This window comes from Taurulus bubalis (genome assembly GCF_910589615.1).
Source record: "Taurulus bubalis genome assembly, chromosome: 5".
NCBI lineage: Eukaryota > Metazoa > Chordata > Actinopteri > Perciformes > Cottidae > Taurulus > Taurulus bubalis.
This window is the reverse complement of record NC_136593.1, coordinates 19,830,237-19,855,279: the sequence shown is the minus strand read 5'-3', so window position 1 is coordinate 19,855,279 and position 25,043 is coordinate 19,830,237. Positions and strand designations below refer to the sequence as shown.

General features: G+C 44.3%; 1 protein-coding gene across 1 annotated transcript in view; it reads left to right on the top strand.

Moving 5' to 3' along the window:
- itpr1b (inositol 1,4,5-trisphosphate receptor, type 1b) overlaps positions 1-25,043 on the top strand; it is a gene marked incomplete at its 5' end in the record, with an annotated part of 82,005 nt that overhangs the window by 50,784 nt on the left and 6,178 nt on the right. Inside the window, 16 exon segments of the mRNA XM_079218778.1 lie at positions 3,568-3,751; positions 4,027-4,289; positions 5,020-5,220; positions 6,447-6,557; positions 7,048-7,143; positions 7,215-7,349; positions 7,862-7,969; positions 8,446-8,638; positions 12,061-12,183; positions 17,278-17,453; positions 18,287-18,451; positions 18,687-18,876; positions 19,173-19,265; positions 20,180-20,328; positions 21,201-21,366; positions 22,343-22,503. Of these exon segments, the coding sequence (XP_079074904.1) occupies positions 3,568-3,751; positions 4,027-4,289; positions 5,020-5,220; positions 6,447-6,557; positions 7,048-7,143; positions 7,215-7,349; positions 7,862-7,969; positions 8,446-8,638; positions 12,061-12,183; positions 17,278-17,453; positions 18,287-18,451; positions 18,687-18,876; positions 19,173-19,265; positions 20,180-20,328; positions 21,201-21,366; positions 22,343-22,503 (2,514 nt within the window).

The window sequence follows — 25,043 nt, the reverse complement described above, 5'->3', positions numbered from 1 at the left end:
TAGCACACGCACACACTCCTGGAGATATATTTAGAGGCTGCAAAGCCTATTCCAAAAGTGTGTGTGTGTGTGTGTGTGTGTGTGTGTGTGTGTGTGTGTGTGTGTGTGTGTGTACGTGCGCGTGCGCACGTGCGCATGCGTTATGTAAGAGAAGAAGTGCAGCTCTGCTCCTCCCGGCCCACCATCCATCGACTCAACACTGCCTTTGTGACCTCAGATCCGTAACTGTTACAGGACCCAACAGGTGCCACCACTCTTACACAATAGGCTTGTTGTGGCACGCCGACCCCCCCCCCCCCCCCCCCCCCCCCCCCCCACACACACACACACACACACACACACACACACACACACACACACACACACACACACACACACACACACACACACACCACCACCACCTCTGCACGGTTCATGTTCACATGACAGCTAGCTCTTGGAAAGCTTTAAAAAGCTTTTGCAAAGTGAGTTTCCAGGCATCAGTGTCATTACCATACCAGCTCTCTTTTAACTATGCAGTGGGCAGGGAATTCTCCTCTTAAAGCTCAGTTTATAGTTGATAGAAGTTTAAGGATGTCAATCCTGCCTTGTGCAGCTTTTTAGTGAGATTACTGCATTCCCATTCTTGTTGTTTGTTGTTTAAATCACTGGATGCATGTTTTACTTTGCTTGACTTGTTGCCTGCGCAGAGTCTTGAGAACACACGCTCACGCCTGCATTTCGCTTTCATTTCAACCTCTGTCTGGAGCTCTTCGTCGCAGCTTCAAAGAGCAGATCTCCGTGGTTACCAGCTGGGCGGTGGCAGAGTACGCCACCGAAAGCCCTCCAATGAGCACAGGGATGGCTTTGTCGCTCGCCAAAGGTGTTAGGCGGGAAAGGCAGGAGACGGGATAAAAAAGAAGGGGAGAGCTGGTGGTGTAAACAGGCGTTACATAACCGGCCCGTGTTGATGCCAGGAGCAGGGGTGGCAGCTGACAGGGTAACGGAGGGAGAAGGAGAAGGGCGGGCGTAATCATCAAGAGGCAACGTCGTGCCACCGCGCTGAATCTGTAGAATCGGAGAGTGAATTATGAGTCGGCCCAAACCTGCTGTGCTGAACATGAGTGACAGACGCAGGATCAGCAGGGCTCCCAGGAGGCTTATTGGCTCTGCAGTGGGACACGTAAAAGGCAAAGCCCCATAGGGGAGAAAAGCCGCTGATTGGCTGACTGACCATTTTCTTTAATGAGTGACTCATCAGTTCGCGGGCCGAAGTGGGTGGGCTGAATTCGGAAAGTCCGAACCAGTTTCCTTATGAAAGTCTTAAGTCTCATCCCCTTCAGCACAGATAGTAAACTTCTTTCAGTACCTTCCTTTGAGAAATGTCACCTATAAAACCCTTTTTTTTTGTTTACATGAAACAACCATCCATGCAATGCCATGCAATGACTCTTAATGAACTACGGTCTGTTTGATTGTGAAACCTGTGTGTACGAGGAGTACCGATCTGAGCAAGCGTTTGATGCCAAATGTTTGCATTTGACCGTTTTTCAAACTCTGTGCTTTCAGACATCAAAAAGGCTCGATACCCAGCCCGTCTTTAACAGACTCTGCTAGCAGAGCACGGGGCAACAGCGGTTGCACGTTGTTCCTGTTGCCCACGGCATGTGTGACAGACAAGTGTTGACAAAATGATTCCCCTCACATCGGTGAAGAAATTTAGTTTTTATGGCCATAGTCATGAGGTCCATTTAATATGGTAATCTTGTAAAGCTGCTACCCTGGAGCTGTTGTTTCTGTCTGGAGGAGTGCTTGCGTAAGTCTTCTGCTGACTCCTAATCAGATCACTATGGGTGGATGACCCTATCTCGTAAACAACACAATGTTAAGGCTCTAAAAACAAGCAAGGACAAACTGTTGCATGAAAGGGAGGACAACAACTCTGATTTGCTCAACAACATTAAGTGTTCTGCATCCCCTTTAGGGCTTGATTCTGCAGACGTTATCGCACAGATTATCGGCTGGGTTTCATATTTTTCAGAGATTTTCCATGCAGGTGAAAGTCACTTGCATTTTGTTTCATTGGATGTCCTCCCCGTTTTTTGGAAACCTATCTGAGTTGAGCTAAACCTGGAAAGAGTCTTATCAACACAATCCATGTATGCGATAACCGACCACCACCACCACCAATATCGCCACCTCTCCTCCCATTTTCGGACCCTCCCTCCTCGCCCCCCGACACACGCTCACTTCGTGCCGTTCTGGCACTGAAAAGTAGGGCAGGGTTTTCCTCTCTCCACTGCTCGCCCTCTGTGGGCTGATGTAACAGTGTTAGAGCTGAGGCGCTGTGTGCCCTCACTGTAACCACTCAGCTGATTACAGGTCTTATGTAAGGAGGGATTGTGGAGAGGAAAATGGGACAGAACATATGAGCCCGTTGCAGAAAAACAATAGCCCCATGCATGCAATGATTCCAGACAAGATTGCCCTCCCTGTGTAGTTCGGCAGAACCTAACCTCGACTTCACGAAATCTCTTACTCGCGATGAATCTCACTTTTGTTGTTGCATAGCTGAGGCGCTCGGGGAAAGCCAAAAATGTGTGTTTACGCAATCGAATGAGGCAAATTCTATCCGTGTTTCCACAGCTGTGTTCTTTTACCTGCATGTGCCGTGTTGGCACACCTTTGTTTGTGTGTTTGCACATGCACACCGGACAGCCCTGTGTCCTCAGCTGGGCGTGTAGCTGTGTTTTTTGTGTGGTAGCATGTACTTGACTGTATGTGACTTCCAAATCTTTTATTGGTTTTTTTTTTGTTTAGTTTTTTGCCCTGGCTTGCCTGTTTGTGTTACCATCCAGCGCTAGTCCTAAGGGTGCCAGAGCCACGTTGCGCAGAAGGGGGCAGATGGTGTGAAATCAGGTACGCAAGGTGAGGCCCTGCAGCGTGTCTTGCACTGTGGGAGGGGACTTATGTAACAGAACCTCTGGCTGTCTGTGCTGCGTAGAGAGACAGTGATAAGAAGTGGAGGTTATTGAGTAGAACCTGTCCTCTGACCTTGGAGACCCTGTTCTCTGATCAAAGAGGATTTTGAAAGGAAACACTGCCGGCGACATGTCTATGTTGAAAGCCAGCCACCTTCATTTTGGCAGAAAGCTGCAACAAGTCATAGTTGACTGCTGTACTTGCTGACAAGCCCTCACTTCTCTCTCTCTCTTCCATTTTTACAAAGAACATCCAGTAATCCGCCTTTATTTTGTACATAGTGTTTATTAGTTTACCTATTTTGTTTTTAGCCATTTTTCCCATGTGTATGTCATACTGTATTGTATCCGTGCTGTTTGGGTCACTTGTGTGGACTTTGCTACTTCCTCTTGACCAGGTCATCATTGTAAATGAGAATTGGTTCTCAATTGATTTTACCCGGTTAAATAAAGGTCAAATAAATAACATTAGGTGAAAAGATAAGAGAGGAGAATGTGGTAGGTAAACTCTGAGAAGTAACCATTGTCTTACACTATGGTGTACAAATGGTGTACATTTGTATGGTAAGTACAAATAACATGCATCGTCCTTTTTGCTTTTCTCCAGCGGTCATTCTTCGAGCGTTTGACTGGGGACAACAAGTCCGAAAAGTTCTTCAAGGTGTTTTATGAGCGCATGAAGCTGGCCCAGCAGGAGATCAAAGCCACCGTGTCGGTCAACACTAGTGACCTGGGCAGCAAGAAGAAGGACGAGGAGCCACCTGACAAAGACACGCCAGCGCGCAAGAAAGGTGACTAGGCCGGAGTCTAGGTCGGCAACTAGCAAAATACACCTCAGTCAAATACCCATTCCCTAAATGTCCTGTATGGTAAAACAGAAACTGCCACGTCATTTATTTAGTTTATTACTACCTTTTTAGTTTTAGGAATTTCTTACAGATCCATGTAACAAGGCCTTATTTTTCCTGAATTAAGACATGATTATATTTCCCTGGTAAAAAGTCTGCACTCATGTAAATGTTTCTACGACTCAGTACACGTGTTCGTCTCGCCTACCTGTGGTTAGTGAAAGACGTGCTGGTGGTGGCAGTGGTGACCGAGGAGGTGAAGGAGCAGCTAGTGGAGGCCTCCGTTGTCACCAAGAAGGCCTTCACAACCTACCGCCGCGAGGCCGAAGCCGAAGAGCACCAGGCGGCCGCCGACGGCGTTCCCGTCCCGACTGCTGATAAGGGCCAGGAGGAAGGCGAGATGAGCGTCATCATCACCATCATGCAGCCCATCTTGCGCCTCATGCAGCTGCTCTGCGAGAACCACAACAGAGAGCTGCAAGTGAGCCGTCACACCAGTTTGTGTAGTGTCGCTGTTTGTTTTGCCAAAAAAAAAAAACATCCCCCTTCGCACCCCCCTGACCTTTATTCCGACTTTCTATCACCACACTCGGTTATACAGAAACGAAACCACGTAGAAAATAGGCACCATTTGCAGAACCTCCTGATGCAGCTGTTTCCATATCTGGTGTCTTGGTCTGGTTTCACTATGAATGCTGTGTTGGTGTTTGGTAATGGCTAGCTCCTGCAGCCCAGACAGACGACTTCCTTCTTGTACCGAACCTTTTGCTGGCCTTCATTAAATGGTAGTCGGCTCAGCGCTGAATCACTCCGTCTCGTCCATCGTGACCCAGCGTGGGTGCAAGATATTGATTTACTGCTAGCCGCGCAGCACAGATGATCAATTCATTGAGATGTTTCTATTCCCTCCAAAGAGATGGAGTAATTGCGTGGCGACTGTATGGGCTATCGTGTTTAAAAAAAACACTGTGAAAACAGGAGAATAAGCCTTGCTACTCTTACCTTGATATTTTTATTTCTCACTTTTTTTTATTTTAAGAAGGTTTCTTCAGACCCTGAGACCATGATGCACATCAAATCTTCATTTTTTCATAGAAAGTGAGACACTGTCTTGATGAAGAAGACACTGCACTGACCAAAACCGGGGGAATAACATGAGATCCTGAAGAAGTGCCATAATTAGCGTGTGCTTCATCTCCTTCCATCTCCAGAACTTTCTCCGAAACCAGAACAACAAAAACAACTATAATCTTGTGTGCGAGACTCTTCAGTTCCTGGACTGCATCTGTGGCAGCACCACGGGCGGACTGGGGCTGCTGGGACTGTACATCAATGAGAAGAACGTGGGACTCATCAATCAGACTGTGGAGAGCCTGACTGAGTACTGCCAAGGTCCCTGTCATGAGAACCAGGTAATGCATGCACACACGATAACATGCAAAGGCACACTGCAGTTTTTCTATAACTATACAGAGTCTTTATTTGGATGTTTAAATGTTGTTTTTTGATAATTTCTGGTCAAAATAATCCTCTGCTCATGTCAGAGTGACTTTTTCATTTGTAGTAATCACACTGGTGGTTTTGTTTGGTAAGTACTGTAGTTAGTCTTGAGCATCTTCTCATGCCAGCACTCAGCTGCCACACTAAAGTATTTTCTCAACAACAACAACAGCAGCAGCAGCAGACTGGGCAGCGTGCCCGTGTTTGTCCTCTGGTATGGATCAGCATTTCCTGGTCGCCTCACATGATGTTGGCATCCTCTGTTCAAGCCGCTGTAGGGTCAGTTCATGGCATGTGTGAAACTGGCATGAGTAAACAAGCAACTGTCAAAATGCAGTCGCTGTTTCAACTGATTTCGGTTCCCTCAAACAACGCTCGAAGGGGCGACTGCCAGACTAAACAAAGCTCTTTGTTCATTTCTACTGAGAGGGAAGAGAGAGAGAGAGAGAGAGAGGGAGAGGAGGTGCTGGAACTATTTTTGTTTGTGTGGTATGAAAGGGGGAGTTTGGATATTTTGCAGTGGGGTTGTCTGAGGTACTTCAACCATAGTTGGTGGTCGCTACGCCCCCAGGTTGGAGAAAAGCGTACTGGCATGGAGCAAAGCAATGTGCTACTATGGAGGGGGGCACCAGCAACACTTGTTTTATCCACCTGAAAGGCCCACGTAAAATAAATATCTGTATCACTTTAAATGTACGCTATATTTAGAATATTTTCAGGGCTTGTATACAGTCAGAGAGCCCTCGCTACGGTATTCTTACCTTGCAGAACAGAAGTTGCTGGTCTACTGCTGATCAGTTAGTTTGTGTTATTGAGTGACTTTGGTAAATCTTAATAGTTAGGAACTGTGACCCATCTCATCAGCCCATGACTGTGCCAGAGCTGGTAGGTGGGGGTTTAAAAAAAATACATATTTGATGAGCTCTAGAATGGATAGAGTGCAGATTGTGTTGTTATCTGATCATAACTGAACAACAAAACACCAGCAGCATCCGAAACCATTCCATTATATATATATATATATATATATATATATATATATATATATATATATATATATATATATATATGTAATTGTTGTTGCTGTTTACTATACAATGTATATTATAGTTGTCTCTACATGTCTTTCGTTCCTCAGAACTGCATCGCCACTCATGAATGCAATGGAATTGACATCATCATCGCTCTCATCCTCAATGACATCAATCCCCTCGGCAAGAAGAGGATGGACCTGGTGCTGGAACTCAAAGTGAGTGATTATCAATAAAAAGGGAGAGGAAAAAACACTTCAAAACTCTTTTAGTGGTGCATAACGGGTATGTTCTTCTTCGTTTTTGTCTCTTGATGGTACATGTTTCTTATTGCCGTGTAAAAATGTCAACTAATTTTAGTTTGATTTAAATTAGTTATAGTTTCGAAACACAAGTGTCATATTTGACATGCAAATGCTATAAAACAAGTGTAATAATGATCACAGCCCGGCGCTATGGGCTACTTGGCTCGACTCTTGAGGCTAGTCAAGTCATTACAGGAAATTACTGACTGAAACTGTTGATTTAAATTTCATGTAATATGTTATTACAAACCATTATCATTAAGTACCCCATCACCAATTGCATAATAAGAATACTTACAGTTGGATTTCCTATTTAATTTCCCTGTGTAGTTTGGAATGCCAAAATAACAAAGCCTGAGTCGATTCGGTTTGCGCTGTTATCTGTGCTCTCCTCTTTCCGTAGAATAATGCCTCCAAGCTTCTTCTTGCGATTATGGAGAGTCGCCATGACAGCGAGAACGCTGAGAGGATACTGTACAACATGAGGCCTAAGGAGCTGGTGCGTGTCACATCATGCAAATCATCTCGTGGCATTGAGTGAATGTTATGTGACAGCTTGTATTCCTGCAGGTGGAAGTGATCAAAAAGGCCTACATGCAGGGCGAGATTGAGGTGGAGGAGCCTCAGGAGGACGAAGCTGCCGAGGAGGAGCACTCTGCGTCGCCACGCAACGTCGGGCACAATATCTACATCTTGGCACATCAAGTAAGCGGCAAACTGTCTGTGAAATCGGTGCGCATACAGACACACCCGTGAGCAAACGCTGTCGCACATGCATAACGTGGCCGATGGACTTTCCCTGGCATTACTGTTACTCAAGGTCTGTGGCTTTTCCTGCGGCTGCTGAAGACATGTTCTACTTGCTATTCTGGACTCGTGTCCTCTTTTCCGGCCCTCGGGCTATGCGCCGCTCAATAGCGGAGTGTCTGTACAAAATGTAATTTACTAACGACTTCAATTACAGTTGTGCAACATCCACTGTCAATCCACACCCTGCAGCCTCATTGCAGTTGAATGTCGGAACATTGTGCATTCACAGGAAAGATTTAAATGACATGTATGTACTGTACCCAGTCGTTAAGCACCAACAATGTTGGCTCAGGAATCTCAGAAGCACATTCCAAATTAACACACAGGACAAAGAAACATCTATTTGTGTCTCCTTTGATGATTCATTGATCTGTTTATAATTGATTTGATGGCATTTGTTTTTTCAGTTAGCCCGTCACAACAAGGAACTGCAAGCAATGTTGAAGCCGGGGGGGACATACGGAGAGGGGGACGAGGCCCTGGAGTTCTACGCCAAACACACCGCTCAGATTGAGGTCAGTGGTTTGCTCGGTGTCCGGACTAAACTGGACCATGTTGGATCGGCCATCTATATATTTTATTATAATTCATAGAGTTTTATTGAGAAATTATCCCAAAACGTCACTATTGTCTGCCAAGTATTTTAAGCAGTCTGCGTCAGCTGCAGACGGTTGTGACATTTTAGCCACACAATTGGCTCGAGGCGTGTGATGACTTTTTTTCTTGGCCATAACATCGTGTACCAAACACCTTTGGCATGTCGTCATGTTTTTCTTAGGAGAAGGAATGCTGATTGTTGACAATGTTCTCGACTGAAGTTGATGGTTCACTTTTATTTATTTTGCAAAGTACAGTTTGTGATGATAACCAGGTATTTGAATGATTAAATGATGTTAAAACCACTTGGCTTTAAAGACGACAGTTCGGGGGTGAAGACTTGTTTGCCTCGAGAGTTTGTGCGTGTGGTGACCGCCTCTGTGGTTGTGTCCAGATTGTGCGGCTGGATCGCACCATGGAGCAGATCGTCTTCCCTGTGCCCAACATCTGCGAGTTCCTCACCCAGGAGTCCAAGTTGCGTGTCTACTACACTACAGAGCGGGATGAGCAGGGCAGTAAGATCAATGACTTCTTCCTGCGCTCCGAGGACCTGTTCAATGAGATGAATTGGCAGAAGAAGCTGCGAGGTACCCAAGAGGCTGCTGGAGACACAAACACGGTTCCCTGTGCGTCTTTTTCCTCAACTCTTTATCTCCTAGTTCCTGGTTTACACGCTGTCCTTTTGCATCCCTCCAGGCCTCCTCCCCTCCCCATACACTCCATAAATGTTAGGTTAATTCAACATGTTGGCGCTATGTGTGAGAAAGAACTGGAAACCACACGTCCACTTTACGTCACTTGGGCAATTTGTCAACTCAAGATCGAGAAAGATTTGCCAAACTCTTCCACGACACCTCTTGCATAATCGAAAGCCAATTGCGACTTCCTTTCAAAGCCAGAAACCAGAGGAGAAAGTCCCAAACATGTGATGTCATCAAGTATATGTCATCCATAGATGGTGAATGGGAGACTGATTTTGTGGTTTGGTGATTTTGTTTCTCTTTTATACCCGGAAGAGTTTTATTCTTTTGTAGCGTCCTCAGATAAAAGTACCCATATACCCGTAACATCCTTCTGGGTGCCCTCACTGTCATCTGTAACATCTCTCCCAATGCATTGTGTATTGAGAAGCACAACCCTTTATACTTGATGACATCACACATTTAAGTTTTAGCAACTACTTTTTTAGATTTGAGAGGGAGTTGCGCATGTTTACTCATATCTGAGTGTCTCAGACCAGAGAGAGGACATGTATACAATTTGAAAATGGGCATAGTTCCCTTTAAAAAAAAAAATGCTAGGGCAGGAAATATAAGAGCATTGCACATCTACTTCTAATTCTGTAGCGTCTTAACATGTTGGCAACACTAAAAGCATCAGGGATAACGAGCTGAGAGACACTCGGTGCTGGGCACTCCAGAGGCGTGTACGACGAAGCGAGGCTAGTGGGTTCGTGGTGTTTGTTGTTGTAGTTTTTTTTAACCCGGCTAGATCGCCATGGTAACTTATACCGGACAACCAGACTTGGTTTTCTGATTGAAATCAGCTATAAGAAGCGTAGCTGGGCCAGGGTGCCAAAATTGAGGGCGTGATTAGAGACTGAATATGTCTCTCAGGAAGAAAAAATCTCTGAGCATCACAGATTCTCAGCTGAGAGAATATGTTATAAACGCAAACTCGTTGAAACGCAGATCAGCAATGACACAGAATGAAGCCGTGCACTTCGGAAAAAAAAATCGGAGCAAGAATACCGTTTTATTTAATTTGCAGGGTTATTATTACTGAATCTACTTCTAATTCTACTTCTGGTCCCTCGTGGTACCCGTCATCTGTGACTGGGGTTTTTAGGCTTTGTTGAGCTAGCTAAGGCAAAGAAAGCCTGGCTCTGTCAAACTCTCCTTGAGGTACACACCTCTGGTACTATATACTATAAATATGACGTCCTTGGCAAGTAGAAAAAGAAAAGTCCTAATCCACCTGTAACGGTCACGCATGTCTGCAAACAGGCTCAACACATAATCTGGTTCTACGTCATAATGAATTGAAACAAAGACCACTACCTGACTGATAATTGAACCCAGCAATGTTGCAGGTTTCACGCATAAAAAGGGGCTTCACTCTGCCCCCTTAACTCTGAGGCCTGGAGGAATGAAGTGGAGACGGCATGTAAACCTTGATAAGAATATTATTTCAATTACAATATAGTTACAATAGTAACTATGTAAATTGATTAAAGTCTAAGATATGTTTTCGAGTGAGTGGTGTCGGCTCTGTAAGTGTGACGTGGTGCACGGTCAACGCAAATGTTCTGCTCAGGACGCATATTGTTGCACATTGCGAGCCCATTCACCAAAACAATGCATTTTGTAAGGAGATTAGCGTGTCAGGTTCTAGTCTTGCTGCAAACAGAAAAACAGAAAGGCAAATGCAAAATAAAAAGGTTCTGGCAGGATTTAGTAGTACAGATTAACCTTTCGACTGTCCCTTCTTTTTAGTCGAGTGAATTTAGAGCTTTAGCTGTGACCTAGTGTTCAAGCGGTCACAAGAGTGTCAACTGTTTTGTCTGGGGGTGAAAAAAGAAAAAAACTACAGATGGAGCGTGAAGCCTGTCCCCAGTCTATAATTCATGGAGTTATTTTTGTGGGTATTCCTGCTTCATTATGAGCAAAATTAGGACAGTAAACACGGACACATGAAATGTCAGTGAAGTGAAGACGTGAGAAAGATCCAAACGCAGTTGGCTGAAAGATCCTGAGTTAGCAGGATGCTTTAAGCCTTGCCCGCCTTAATGGGATTAATGGCTCGGCCTGTTTCATCTACCTGCCAGTTTGAGGTCATGCTCAGTCACACATTCTTTACCTCTGACGTGGCACAACCTCAATGAGAAAAATAAAGGCACGGTAGTGAACGCAGGATATTCCCCTGGATGGGCAGGGCAGGTGGCAGATCAGGAACAGCAAGCCGAGACGGAACAAGCTGAAATAAGATATGCGTGAAGCTTAAGTCCTCTTTCTTTAACAGTAAGCAATTCTTTTCACTCATCTTAAATACTGTAGCCTGAGCGCTACGTTGAGTTCCCCTTTGAGCAGGTGGTTTCCCCCCACCCCCAAGGGTGACTTTGTCAGCTGTGTTGTGGCCTGTCCCAGGGTCAGGCCTGAAAGAGGATGGCTTGTCTCTGATGCGACAACACGTGACGACGGCCACCTCTCGCCTCTCGCCGAATGAATCAGCGCAGCACGGAGAGACCATATTGTTCCGCGCGTGCTAACCACTTGTCATGATGAACAGAGCGACTTCTGGTGCTTAAAGTCCCCACCCGCAGTTCTGCTTTTCAAATAAACAGGCTCAAAATAGCGATGGCACCATGCTGATCTCCTGACCTGTGTGTGTGTGTGTGTGTGTGTGTGTGTGTGTGTGTGTGTGTGTGTGTGTGTGTGTGTGTGTGTGTGTGTGTGTGTGTGTGTGTGTGTGTGTGTGTGTGTGTGTGTGTGTGTGTGTGTGTGTGTGCTGTTTTTACCCTTTAAAGTGAATCCTTTGGTAACAGTTGTGGTGCTGACAATGGCACTACACAGACCCCATTGGATTTGGTTTGATGATTCTGTTTCACCCCAAATTTAATACGTTTCTCAAAAAGACTGAATTCCAGTTGAAGTCTAATTGATAAAAGCGTGTCAAAAATGTTTTTTTTGCTGAGGAGAAACCAGATGACCGTTTGCCACCGAAATGATTTACTTCTTGTCGAGCACAAAAAATAGATCGTCAACATAGGGTAACTACATAACGTAGGAAATAATCCCCATCTTTATCTTTGCTTTGGTTACGAACAATTGGAAATAAACTAATAGCACAAATTCTACGTCTTTGGCTTCTCCTTGGTGTGAAACACTAATTTGCCATCGTGTGTGTTCCTGTATGTATCTAGTGATGCTCTTCGACATCATTAGATGTGGTTGATGATTTGACGTAACGATGCAATGACCTGTGTGAATTTGAATACCCTGTCCTCCAGCTCAGCCCATCCTGTACTGGTGCTCCAGGAACATGACTTTCTGGAGCAGCATCTCCTTCAACCTGGCGGTGCTCATGAACCTGCTGGTGGCCTTCTTCTACCCTCTGGAGGAACGCCGCGGAGGTCAGTCTGCTAAAGTCCTCACCTGTTAAAGCCTGTCCTCGAGCTTGTGAACACTTGGAGAGCCGACTGTCTGCTGTGATCTTGTGTTTGTTTGTACGTACACTTTGGTGAACAGAATGAGTGTGACTATTGGCACTCAGGAAATGGGAGTGAGCGCCACAAACATTAGCTGGCCCAGGTCTGGGGTGTGGCAGGAGGCATACAGTACATTTTGTGCTCGATCAGAAACCTGTATGGCTAAATTTGGGTCACGACTTGTCAAGCACTTTATTTTACGGACAAGATAGTGTTGCACCCGTGCAGCTCTTTGCAGCTAGGTAACAAAACATCTGGCATGTGGGAATCACATTCTTGATATTTGGAGACTAATGCCGTGTTCACACCAAAACAGTTGCGAAATATTCTCGCGTCCAGATAACATGTTAAGTCAATGCACAGCCGCGTTAGGTTGCGAAAAAGCGGATTTTTCGCCGGGCGTCGCGATAGAGGCGAAACGGCGTTGCGAATATTCGCAACTCCGCTTTTCCGCTTTTTCGCCGGCGTTCAAATATTTCAACTCCAACGAATAATTCACATGACGCGGAGTTGCGAAAGCCAATCAGCGTTGAGAAGCTCTGCCCGGCATCACCGCCGTTACTGAATGAAACTGCTGGTCTGCTGAAGGAGCGCTGGAAGCGGCTTCACTCAGACACTCGTCCTGGAGGAGTCGGAGCTGTGTGTGACTACGGATAATATTATGAACCCAGACACGGGGCGGTTGATGTTCCGACGTGTGTGGGACTTCCTCAACAAGTATAAAGCAGAACTAGTGGTTATTTACCTGGTGGATGAAGGAAATAGTAAATGTTTTCAAGACACAGAGATAAGCCCCGCCCCTTTTCCCCAGCGATGGTTGCGAAAAAACGGATTAACCACAGAGCGAATTTTTCACCTGCGGCGTGATATAGGCGAAGTGGCGTTGCGAAAATTCGCAACTGTTTTGGTGTGAACACGGCATAAAGGTTATTGTGTTAGACAATTTATTTGTCAACTGATAATTTGCCTAGAGCATAATGTCTTGATCACATGTTTTGCTGTTTGCTTAGTTATTTTATTGTTGCTAGGCAACAAACAAACGAGTGCCGACACTTGCTTAACAAAAACCATTACCTGCATGCTATCTTATCATTATATGTACACTTTAAATCTACTAGCACTAGTTTGCCTCCTGCTGTTTTCTGTTCAGATCATGGTATCTAAAGTCGTTGAAGTCATACTGCTCCACGTATCCAGCAAAACTATTGAGCTTGGGCGCTTTTATGCTTTGAGTTTTATTTTATAAGAATAAAAGAAGTATACATTGGACATAAGGCAACATTAGCTGCTACGAGCAGAACACAGCCGAATCTCTGACCGAACTGCGGCACGGGTTGCATGTTGGGTAACGTAGATGCCAGGTTTTGACAGTGTGAAGAATAATCATTGTTTGAGTCAAACAGTAGCATAGGCATGCAATGCTAAATCTGTAGAATACTCATTTAAGTGCTCCATGTTGTGACTTCAGATCTGCTTTACGCCAGCTTTAAAGAACTGAGAGTCCAACATAACACCTTTCTCAATCGGAGAGCTGACCACACAGAGTGCTGTCAAGAGAACATTTGCTTTCCTCTGGATATAAGGACACTCAAACACTTCCTGATGTGGCATATCAAATCCTACCGTACATGTTATTATAGGAGTTGGCATGTGATCAGATCTCACACGTGAGATGCATTATTAGTGTTCAGTACAACAGGACTTGACAGAACACTATGTGCTCTCGTGCCTGTGGTTTGGGTGTAGCCTCACACCTCCCAAACTGAGTTTCACCACAAATGGGAGGTGTGATGAGAATGCAATCCCAGCAGAAGATTTGCATCTCGAATTATTGTGCCGTACAAAAGATTCTTTCTTGATTACGTCCTTGATTGATACTGTTTTCTGGGCTTGAGACTACACATGGCTACACATGACCGAACATGTTCTCATTCTCACTCTGGTTTTGGTTTGAGTCGACTTTTTCTCCATGTGTCACTTCTGGTAATCAGTTGCGTGCCTGTGTGCATTTGTGTGTGCGAACATGCGTAAAGACTGTGGTCTCCCCCGTAAGGTCAGAAACTCGAGCAGGAAACACAATACCGTGCTACTGACAGTGTGGAATATACCACTGAAAGTGACACTTAGCTGATAGAAGATAGACAGACACACACACACACACACACACATACACACACACAGCAAAAAAAGGCAGACCTCTTACTAAACTCTCATGCAATCTTCGACATTGCATCCTTTTTGATTGATCTGTTAGTTTGCGTCAAAGCTGCTGAAAATCATCAAACTAAATTTTTTTCCGCCCGTTGCATTGGTGTTGAAGAAGGTTATGGTAGAAGCGTTTCAAGGTGGCCACCACTGGGAGACAACACCAGACGACAGCTACTAGACGCACGTCTCTGAGGGAAAAGAGAGAACCAAAACCCACACAACAAACATTTACGAAACAACCTTAATGAGTGTGTGTAAAGAACACAGAGCTGAGCAGCTCTCCAACACTATCGACGATAGAAAACAGACTCAAATCTTTGTTTTAAATAAGCTATTTCAGCAGGAGTTACAAAAACAAAAACAAGAGGTAATTCCGTTCCTTTGTGGGAGCCACATATTTGACCTTGTTGCCCACACCATATTAACTCCTGATCAGTCAGGCTCTGTCATGTGGCCTGGATGTCTAGATTTGGGTCTGGTCTGGTGTTGGGTCACAAGGTGTGACAGACAAATCTCTCTAGAATTTCTATTTTAGAAATCGAAGTGATACTAATTCACAAACAAAAGGACTCAAGTGGCAATCCTGAGCAGGTTTGTTTTTTTACGTGCCGTTTCAGTTTTTTGTCTGTTTCGCTGTCTCTTATTGCTCTTCTTTTTTCTTTTTCTTTTTCTCAGTTCTCCTAGAGGGCAGTATTTGTGGGGATGTTAAAAGCCGCAGGCGTTAAGGCCGGCATTGTTCCAGTGCAGCGTAGCAGAGAGAAGACGCACATTGTGATTCGCATAAACTTTCAATTGTTCTGTCTGGGGTCAAACGGCGAGCTCCCTTTTGTTTGAACTTCCTCACAGTGGTGGAGAAGAGACACAGAAAGACGTTGTTAGCTTAGCTTTTGAAACTCCATGGGGTTTTTCAGTGTCAAAGGTCCTCTGGGAGCTTAACGGTTCATTCCAGGACAGGCCAATGTAGGCTTCAACCTGAGGCCAGTTATCAAGTAAAAAGAAGAAAAGTCTCAGCCACTGTTGCTTTAACTGTTCGGTGTCTACCTGCGCACATGCTCACGCTGTTTCCTGGATTTAATATGAGCTCAGATGGTACTCATGTTTACTGCTTGTAATAAACCAGGGAACTTCATCTGGTAAAAATGTTTTACACTTTTATCTCTTCATGGGTCTGCTTAAAGGAGCTGTATTTAACAGTCAACCCACCTTTTGCTTTGTAAAGATACAGTGGCATATTGTCTACTTGGGCAGAGAATGAAGTCGCTATGTGTTGTCATCCGAGCTTCTCCGTTCTTTGTTGACATATCCGTGCGTGTTTGTGTGTTTGAGCATGCCCCACTGACTGGTCAGCTCACCGCTAACAGCTTTATATAGCTGTATACAGCTCTCATGCAGCGTTTACAGCTGATAGCACTGTCCCGATCAATCGAGTTGCCACGGAAGCGTAGCACCTCAACCTCCAGTTCCCACTGTTGGCTCTGTCCTCATGTTCACCGTAGTTTGTGCTGTTATTGCCATTAGCACTGTTTGCTATGAACCGCGTGCCAGCCTTCGACGTGTTGAGGGCAGTCGAAGTGCTCCCAATCTAGAATCTTGCACCTTTAATTTGCAGATGTCATGAACATGATAAAAAAAATCCCATGAACATTGTTCCATCAGCTGCACATGTCTCTCACATGTCTTTCAGCGGATGTTTCCTCGAGGCGGTTTGTTTGAAGAGAACAAACAAAGTACCAAAGTCTCCACCCTGTCGCAGGCAGTGCTCGATTATCTGACGAGTAGACACTGGAGCACTGGAGCTATAGCAATAAGAGGCTCTTTATTTTCACGTCGCGAACATCAGGCCGTGTGTCGAATTCACTTGTGGGGAAGTCTAGTGGTGTTGCTTGAAGGTCAGTCTCTCTGTCTTCTTATAGCTGCAGGGGAAGCTCGATGAATAGGGCGCACTGTATGTGTTTGTGTGTCTGTGTGTGCGTGACGTACAAGCTGCTGTGTCTGGATCGGCAGCATTGCCAAGTCCAAGCGCCCAGGCAGCACAGTGCCCAGGATCATCCACGATGAATTGAGCTGGAACCAAGCGTATTTTTAGCCAACCGGAGGTTATGTAACAAGTACCTGTCATGTGATCTGTACACAGAGAGGCGTGAAAAAGGAGGCCTCGGCAGGGGAGGGAGACCCTCGGCGTGGCGCTCTTGGTGCCGCAGCGAAAAGAAAATCTAACCGACCTTTTCAACTTGATAAATGTATTTGTGTGCTAACACTGAGGAATTAGATTCACATTGAGTCAGTGTCTGGTGAGCTCATGATGACGCTTTGCTAACTGCTATGTAAGGGCCAACATATAAGAGCTCTGGGCGCTCTGGGATACCTTGGTTCCGGTAACGCACCATTCACAAACAGATAGACAAGACCGTTTCTGTTTGGCCACTTCACTTCTTCTTCACGACGGCCTGTTCTGTAATGGCACAAATATGTTTTTGTAGTTGTGGTGACCTCAAAGGCAGAAAAAAAAGCACAAATACAAAAAACAAAATAAACAACAGATCGTGCTTCTTCTCTGGGAGTAGTAAATCTCAACAGCACGCAACTATGCACATGTTGACGTCACAATTCTTTCTAAATATGCAGGGAGGATGAGTTGGAGGGAAGCTGTGGAGATTTACGGTGACATTTTCCGACACGCGTGTTGTACAGCTGCAGAGGAACGGCATGCCTCACCCCCGAGTCACTGAGTTAGCCTCTGGTTGACGAGGTCAAAAGAGAACAATGCACTCATTTCACACCTCTCCCAAATGTGACCTCCTTTTCCCTCAGGTACCCTGGAGCCCCATCTGTCTGCCCTGCTGTGGATGGCCATGCTGGTTTCCCTGGCGATCGTCATCGTCTTGCCTCAGCCTCACGGTATCCGGGCGCTTATTGCTTCCACCATCCTGCGTCTGATCTTCTCCGTAGGCCTGGAGCCCACGTTGCTTCTTCTGGGGGGTTTCAACGTAAGTGTGTATCCGTGTGTTCAGAAAGCGATGAGCAATTGTTCAGGCCTCGCACGCGGCCGGCATCCCATTTAGATTCTGCTTTGTTGCACAGTGGACGCTCGACTGGAGTCCCAACGGCGCAGTCACATGCCAAACATTAAACGTATTGATGCAGGACTTGGTGTGTGTGCACAGTGCAGGAACACGCATCTCCTAAAAGCGAAGCACAGCATCATGCATTCAGTCAGATTCCACTATCGAGTGGACGCACTTGCTTCACAGTTGAGGGAGCATTACAGCTGCTAATAGAAATGTCACTCATAGCTGTTGGGTGTTGATGCATTAGCCCCGAACAATACGTTTTTTAAAAGTCCTACTCGAAGCTCAAGATTCAAGATATTTTTACTGTCATATGCACAGAAAACAGACAGTTATTCTATACAATGAAAAGCTTATTTTGCTGGGTCCTCCTAACACACAGAATTAGAATAAACTTAAGGTAAAAAATAAGGCACAAAATATAAAAGATATAACAGTATTGCACAAAAATATGATAATAGTATTGCTCAGTGTATAAAGTGCACTATGCATTGCTACAATGTCCAATGTTCACCAGCCTGATGGCCTGCGGGTAGAAACTGTTCGTCAGTCTCGTGGTGCTGGACTTCAGACTCCTGTAGCATCTGCCTGATGGCAGGAGCGAGAAGAGTCTGTGCTGGGGGTGTGTTGTGTCCCTGATGATCCTGGTTGCTCTGGAGTAAATGTCCTGAAATGAGGTGAAGGCTACTCCTGAAAAAAGCTGCTGTAAACCTTCCTGTCTCATGCCATGACTACTGTCCGTCGTTCTCCAGTTGTGTAACAAGGTGATCTTCCTGACGAGCTTTGTCGGGAACCGCGGAACCTTCACGCGTGGCTACATCGCCATGATCATGGACGTGGAGTTCCTGTACCACCTGCTGTACCTGATTATCTGCAGCCTGGGGGTCTTCGTCCATGTCTTCTTTTACAGCCTGCTAGTACGTGAGCTCACACAAGACTCCTCATCTAAACCATTTTACACTCAAGGTGATAGTGTACAAATAACAAGGTTAAGCGTGTCCTGGATAAGAGAAAAAATAGATTTTAAATGTCTTTTGATTGGTCATAAAGGTTCACTATTCTCCCCCTACATCATTTAACCAAGCGATATTTGCATAGAGGTTCATGTAAAGGCAGTGATCGAACCTGAAAATGTGTCCTTTCTCTTTCCAGCTCTTTGATCTGGTTTACCGAGAAGAGACCTTACTGAATGTGATAAAGAGTGTGACTCGCAATGGCCGCTCCATTGTTCTGACAGCCGTGCTGGCTCTCATCCTCGTCTACCTCTTCTCCATTGTGGGCTACATCTTCTTCAAAGACGATTTCATTTTGGCTGTCGACAGGATTCCCAACAAAACTCTAGGTACGTTGAAATGCAGATTAATTCTCACTTCTCTTACGCACATAAATAACCCAGACAGTCAAGAGACTAACACACACACACACACACATACACAACCAATGTGGTTGTGTATGAAAACACATGTAGTAAAAGTGAAGCTAAGGAATTCCAAAAAGTGTGTCCAGTTTAATGCATTTACTTTCATGTCTCGACTTATCTCTCTTTTTGCATCACCAACAAGCATATAAAGGATGTTACCAAAAAAGGATGTTATGCATTGTGGAAATAACATTGTCTTGTCTCCACCAATTGAATAGAGCACGGGGCCAGCATGGTGGGAGAGTTCTTCTCTGGGGGAGTGTGCCAGAAAGAAAACGGGGAGAACTGTTCCACAGAGGCCGTAAGGGATGGTAGGTTGACAAAAGTGAACAGAAGCTTTGTGTGTGTGTGTGTTTGTGTTTGTGTGTGTGTGTGTGTGTGTGTGTGTGTGTGTGTGTGCGTGTGTGTGTGTGTGTGTGTGTGTGTGACCTGCCGCCAGAGTCGGAGGGTTCTTTTAAATGTGAAGCCACATGTTTCTGCATGCGTGTCTCGCAAGAGATTCCCAAGTGTGTGCTTCGGTGCAAGCCTGTATGTGTGGATATGTGATGGTCTTTATGTCCTCACGGACGACTCCATGACTCAGCCGGAGGAGATTCGTTCCACCGAGATGCAAGACCCGGCGGCTGGCTGGTCACATGTTTAAACCTGGTCGGGCCAAGTGGGGGCTTTCAGGGAGCAGGGTGAAGGGGTTTAGACTCGCCTAAGACCTGATGTAGGGGCTCAGGGTTAAGAGGTCAGGGATTAATTACCACTAGGTACAAAGCTGGTCGATGGGTGCATCCAGTGATGGCGCAGGGAGCTTTTCACAGCAAACAACGAGTTCCTCCAAACCTACTGACCTCGATGGGAAAAGCCTCCAGTCAAAGAGACACACAGCCAACCATGCCGAATCCTCACGCTGGTGAGACTTTGTCGAGGCTTCCCCTATCCGTCATCACCAGGCTGCCTAATTACGATAGTCTGGTGACTTGTTTCTGTGTGGATAGAAAATTCCCAGACTTGTTAAGTCCTCAGAGACCCCCTTTGCTGAGGCTGATCATAGTAAATATATAGAAGAGCATATAAAGTCTTGTTTTTAGTGTATTCATCATTCTCTTTTTAGCCTCTCTTCTTCATGGATCTAGGTTTAAAGGCATCGTTGACTGGTGGTAGCAATGCAGCAGACGACGCTTGGCATTCAGCCCAAACAGAGAATGACTCTGACTATCTGTGCGTCTCCTTTTAGCTTCCCTTGCCGTCCAGCCGTCAGCGGTGGTGATCGAGGACAAGGAGCGATCGTGCGACTCCCTGCTCATGTGCATTGTCACAGTACTGAGTCACGGCCTCAGGAGTGGAGGAGGTGTCGGGGACGTCCTGCGGAAGCCATCCAAAGAGGTACAAAGCACAGGAACACAACAACAATGAAGTCATCACGCCCAAACTGAGTTTAGATTATGACTTTACAAAGGTAGCATTAAATTATCTTCCCCCGCCTTTAATTAGTTGTCTACAATCTACCATTTACCAACATGCAATACACTCTCATGCTTGCCGCACACACACAGATTAATTTGAATTAAATTAAAGTGGATTAATTGATCTTGAAATGTAATGTACTCCCCATATAGCGTATTTGACCCAATTATAAAAACATTGAGTGGTTGGCTAACCAAAGGTTGAGGTGGTTTCTTAGAAATAAAAGCTACAGTATGTCTCTTGACTTGAGACTTGCTCCGCTGGCAGGTCAGAGAGGTTGCACGGGGGACTTTTTTAACTTCAAACATGCCAGAAAAAGCATTAATGGTACTTATCCAGGATAAAGACAAGCTTGTGTCCTACCACAACATGTGCTAGATGTGAAGCTTGCACCCCAGAATGAGGGCATGACTCATGCGTGTATAAACCTCAGTTAGCTTAATGCTCGTGTGAATTCTTCGTGGTGTTTTCAGTTGCATTCAACACACAAGCATGGCCCATGTACTGTACATGGTACTGTAATCCAAGAGGGTAGTGTGAGTCACTTCGATCTGTTATGCAAGTGACATTTGACATAAATGGTTAACTCATCTTTATTTGTTTACATAAACAGTCAAATCAAACAGAACACTGTAATGGGAAATACAACACGCATACCCACGCTATTTGAGAAACAGTTGAATAGGGTGGCAGGTCAAGCTCTCGGTACATTGGATTTCTAAACTGGGCCCCTTGCTCCCACTGTGACAGTGACATTCCTCACAACCTTTCTCCCGTGTTTGCTTCAACAGGAGCCCCTTTTCGCAGCCAGGGTGATCTACGACCTGCTCTTCTTCTTCATGGTCATCATCATTGTCCTCAACCTCATCTTTGGTGTCATCATCGACACGTTTGCTGACCTAAGGAGCGAGAAGCAGAAAAAAGAGGAAATCCTGAAGACGACATGTTTTATTTGCGGTGAGGACATTTTTTAAATAAAGGTCGCGTTTTCAATGTTGCTCTGCATAGTGATATTGTTATACGAGTAAAAATCTAATTAACTGGTTGTTGTTGTTTAGCATTAAAGGCATTCGGCTTACCCAACAGATATGGGAGGCAGGGGTTCAGTTAATAAAGCGGAAATGTCTTGCAGTTCCATTCGAGTGGAAGCGATACTTGACACACTGCCGTTCAGCATTTTGCCGCGGCTGTACAATCGGCAGGTGTGAACGCTGATGTTTGACGATGACGAAATCAAGACAAATCAGATGAGTGGTCTGCACTGAGCCTGCACTTGTGTGAGAGTGTGACTGCTGTGTTGCAACTCAGCTTCGGGCCTCTGCAAAATGGGGGCTGTTTTTCTGAGTAGTGTAAACAACGAAACGCCTCCTCTTCCCAGAATGAATGGTTAGTCATGGCAGGTGCTGCTGTGGAGGAGGAGTGTGTCTTCCTGTTGCCACATGGGTCTTGACCATGTTAGACTGTACACTCACTCAGGCTCTCAGACTCACGGTGGCCTCATTCGTCACGAAACAGTCACAAGCAATCATTGGTCAGTTCCGGTCAGTCTTAATGCTTTTGTGTCGGGCAACGCGATTAACTGTTTACGCCTCTTCTTGCAAATGCAACTGCAAGAATGGATTGAATGGATTACAGAGATTTGGTGCGGCAAACAGTACATGAACATTTTTAGCAGATCTTGCCTGACCTGTTTTGTCTGCCCATTCCCTCGTGACCCCATTTCCTCTTTGTTTTTTTTGTTTTTTTCCGGCCCCATTTAAGTCACAAGAATGATTAAGTCATGTTTCCACACAAAGTGTATTTCGTCACTCTTCCAAAGAAATGAAAGCACCGTGTTTATTTGGAAGGTGGATGTGGTTGCCTGTGTGTTTGTGCGTGTTTGTGCATGCGTGTGCGTGGTTCATTTGGGGTTAAATCTTTTTTTCATTTTTAGGTTTGGAGAGAGACAAGTTTGACAATAAGACTGTTACCTTCGAAGAACACATCAAAGTCGAGCACAACATGTGGCACTACTTGTGCTTCATCGTCCTGGTGAAGGTGAAGGATTCCACAGAGTACACCGGCCCAGAGAGCTACGTGGCCGAAATGATCAGAGTAAGTATGTCATCATGCACATGCATTCAAGTCTACGCTGCAAGGCCTGCAGCGTAGAATGGGGCATTTGGAATAAATAAGATACACTTGCTGTGAACAAATGCTTGATTCTTCAAGCTCCCCTCCTTTCAAAATGCATCGTGTTTGCAACTGCAGGTGACAATTCATGTGCCTCAGAGACTACACATGCAAAAGTACCGTGCAACACTGTTATTGGCTGCCGTTGTGGTCTTCACTGAGGTTAACCTTCCCTCCGAAGCAACACTGTATGCGCTGCGACTCCAGCGGTCAGGTTTGTATGGGTTTGGACAGAGCTGATTGCTGCAGTCTTTTTGTCCCTCAGCACCAACAATGGGCGGCATTTGTACCTCATCTGTCCCAGAGTCCCAGGACTGCGTTATGTAATCCCTGCCTCCGTGACCTTGAATCCTTCCAAAGTATTATCACATCAGTCAGCTTTGTGAACGGAGAATTAACATTCAGACGAAGTCCTCCATTAGCATAAAATGTGTTAATCCCCCAAAGCAGCCATGCCTCGCTTTAATCATTAAACGCACTCAGGTCTCACCCTGCATATAACCTCATGATAGGCAGGCCGGAGCATAGCCTCAGGTTTTTTGTTAAGCAGCAGTGTGATGAGGTCTCCTTTATTAAATATCAAAAAGTAGTTATTTAATCATCACAAAAGAGCTTTATGTTTTATATATATATATATATATATATATATATAGAACAGAAAATAAAGAGCTTTATGTTTTCTTTATTTTCTGTTCTATATATATATATATATATACATATATATATATATATATATATATATATATATATATATATATATATATATATATATATATATATATATATATATATATATATATATATATATATATATATATATATATATATATAGAACAGAAAATAAAGAAAACATAAAGCTCTTTTGTGATGATTAAATAACTACTTTTTGATATTTAACAAAGGAGACCTCATCACACTGCTGCTTAACAAAAAACCTGAGGCTATGCTCCGGCCTGCCTATCATGAGGTTATATGCAGGGTGAGATAGATAGAGAGAGAGATATATATATATATATATATATATATATATATATATATATATATATATATATATATATATATATATATATATATATATATATATATATATATATATATATATATATATATATATATATATATATATATATATATATATATATATATATATACATTTACATTTGTGCAATGTGAATTATACTTAGAGTTTTATTTGTAGGTTATTTTGCCATGTTTAATACAAAAGATTGAAATTGGTTTAAAAAAAAATCTAATAGAAATCCAAAACTGGTGCGAGTTCAAGCTAATGTTATATTATCTCTAAAAATGTTGAAGTCCCAAGCAATGACAATTTGCGTTTGACGTTACAAAAGAGCTACAGATGCACGCACACACACACACACACACACACACACACACACACACACACACACAGGCACACTGTGCGCGTACAACTCAGCTTTTCATGTCACAACCGATTGAACCAGATAAACTGTGGAAATGTTTTCATTTGCGCAAAAAAATTTAAACCAGAGAGACAATTGATTGTTGCATCACACTCGTTGCCTGTGAGCAATTTAAAAAGAAATTTTATAAACTGCCTCAGGAAAGCCCCTTCTTCTGAAGTGCCGGTAGTTGCTTTCCTGACGCACTTGTGCTGCTGTCAGTTTCTGACACAGTTTCTCATTAGGTGCCATTGAGCACACATCGCTTGCCTTTTGCCTCGATCTGCTGCACTCGGTCTTGTGAGGAACCACGTGATTTGGGATTAACCCCCATCCTCTCTGCCATTAACCTTACACCCCACTGAGCCAAAATGAGATTGTTAAGGTTGCATTCTGACCGGCGGGTTTAAGGGGCAGGCAGAGCGGCGAGGGCACACATGGTGCGAAAGACCCGGTGACCCATCAGCTGACCTAGTCATCCTTCATATTAACTCTGAGCTTCACAGGCAACTGTTTGATGAGTGGCCTCCTTGTTGTCTTAGCAGTCGACAAAGATCTTTGTTTCAGAGGCTTTTTTGTTTTATTTACCATTTTAGAAGAGATACAGAGAGGATATTATTATTGATATTATTTTGTAAATGTTAAAAACATATGTGTCAATGTCTGTCTAAATTTAATTTACGATTCATTAGGTCTCCAGAATTGGCAGAAATGCTCTTTGGTGAAGAAAATTAATCATAAATACAAGATCAAAATAAATATTTTTTAAAAGCTAACATCTGCACACTACAAAAAATGTATTCATGTTATGTTTCGACTCTACTTCTTTGAATCTTCGTCAGGGCAGAATGTTTGAAAAAAGTGGAAACCACACCCGTATTTATGCATCATGCACGATAACAGGCAAACAAGCTCTATGATGCAGCTGTGGTTCATAAAAAAAATAAAAAAAATTAGAGTGATAAACCACCCATGAGTGAGTACAGATTCAATAAAGTAGATACAAAAAAGTACATGATAGCCCAATATCAAGACTTT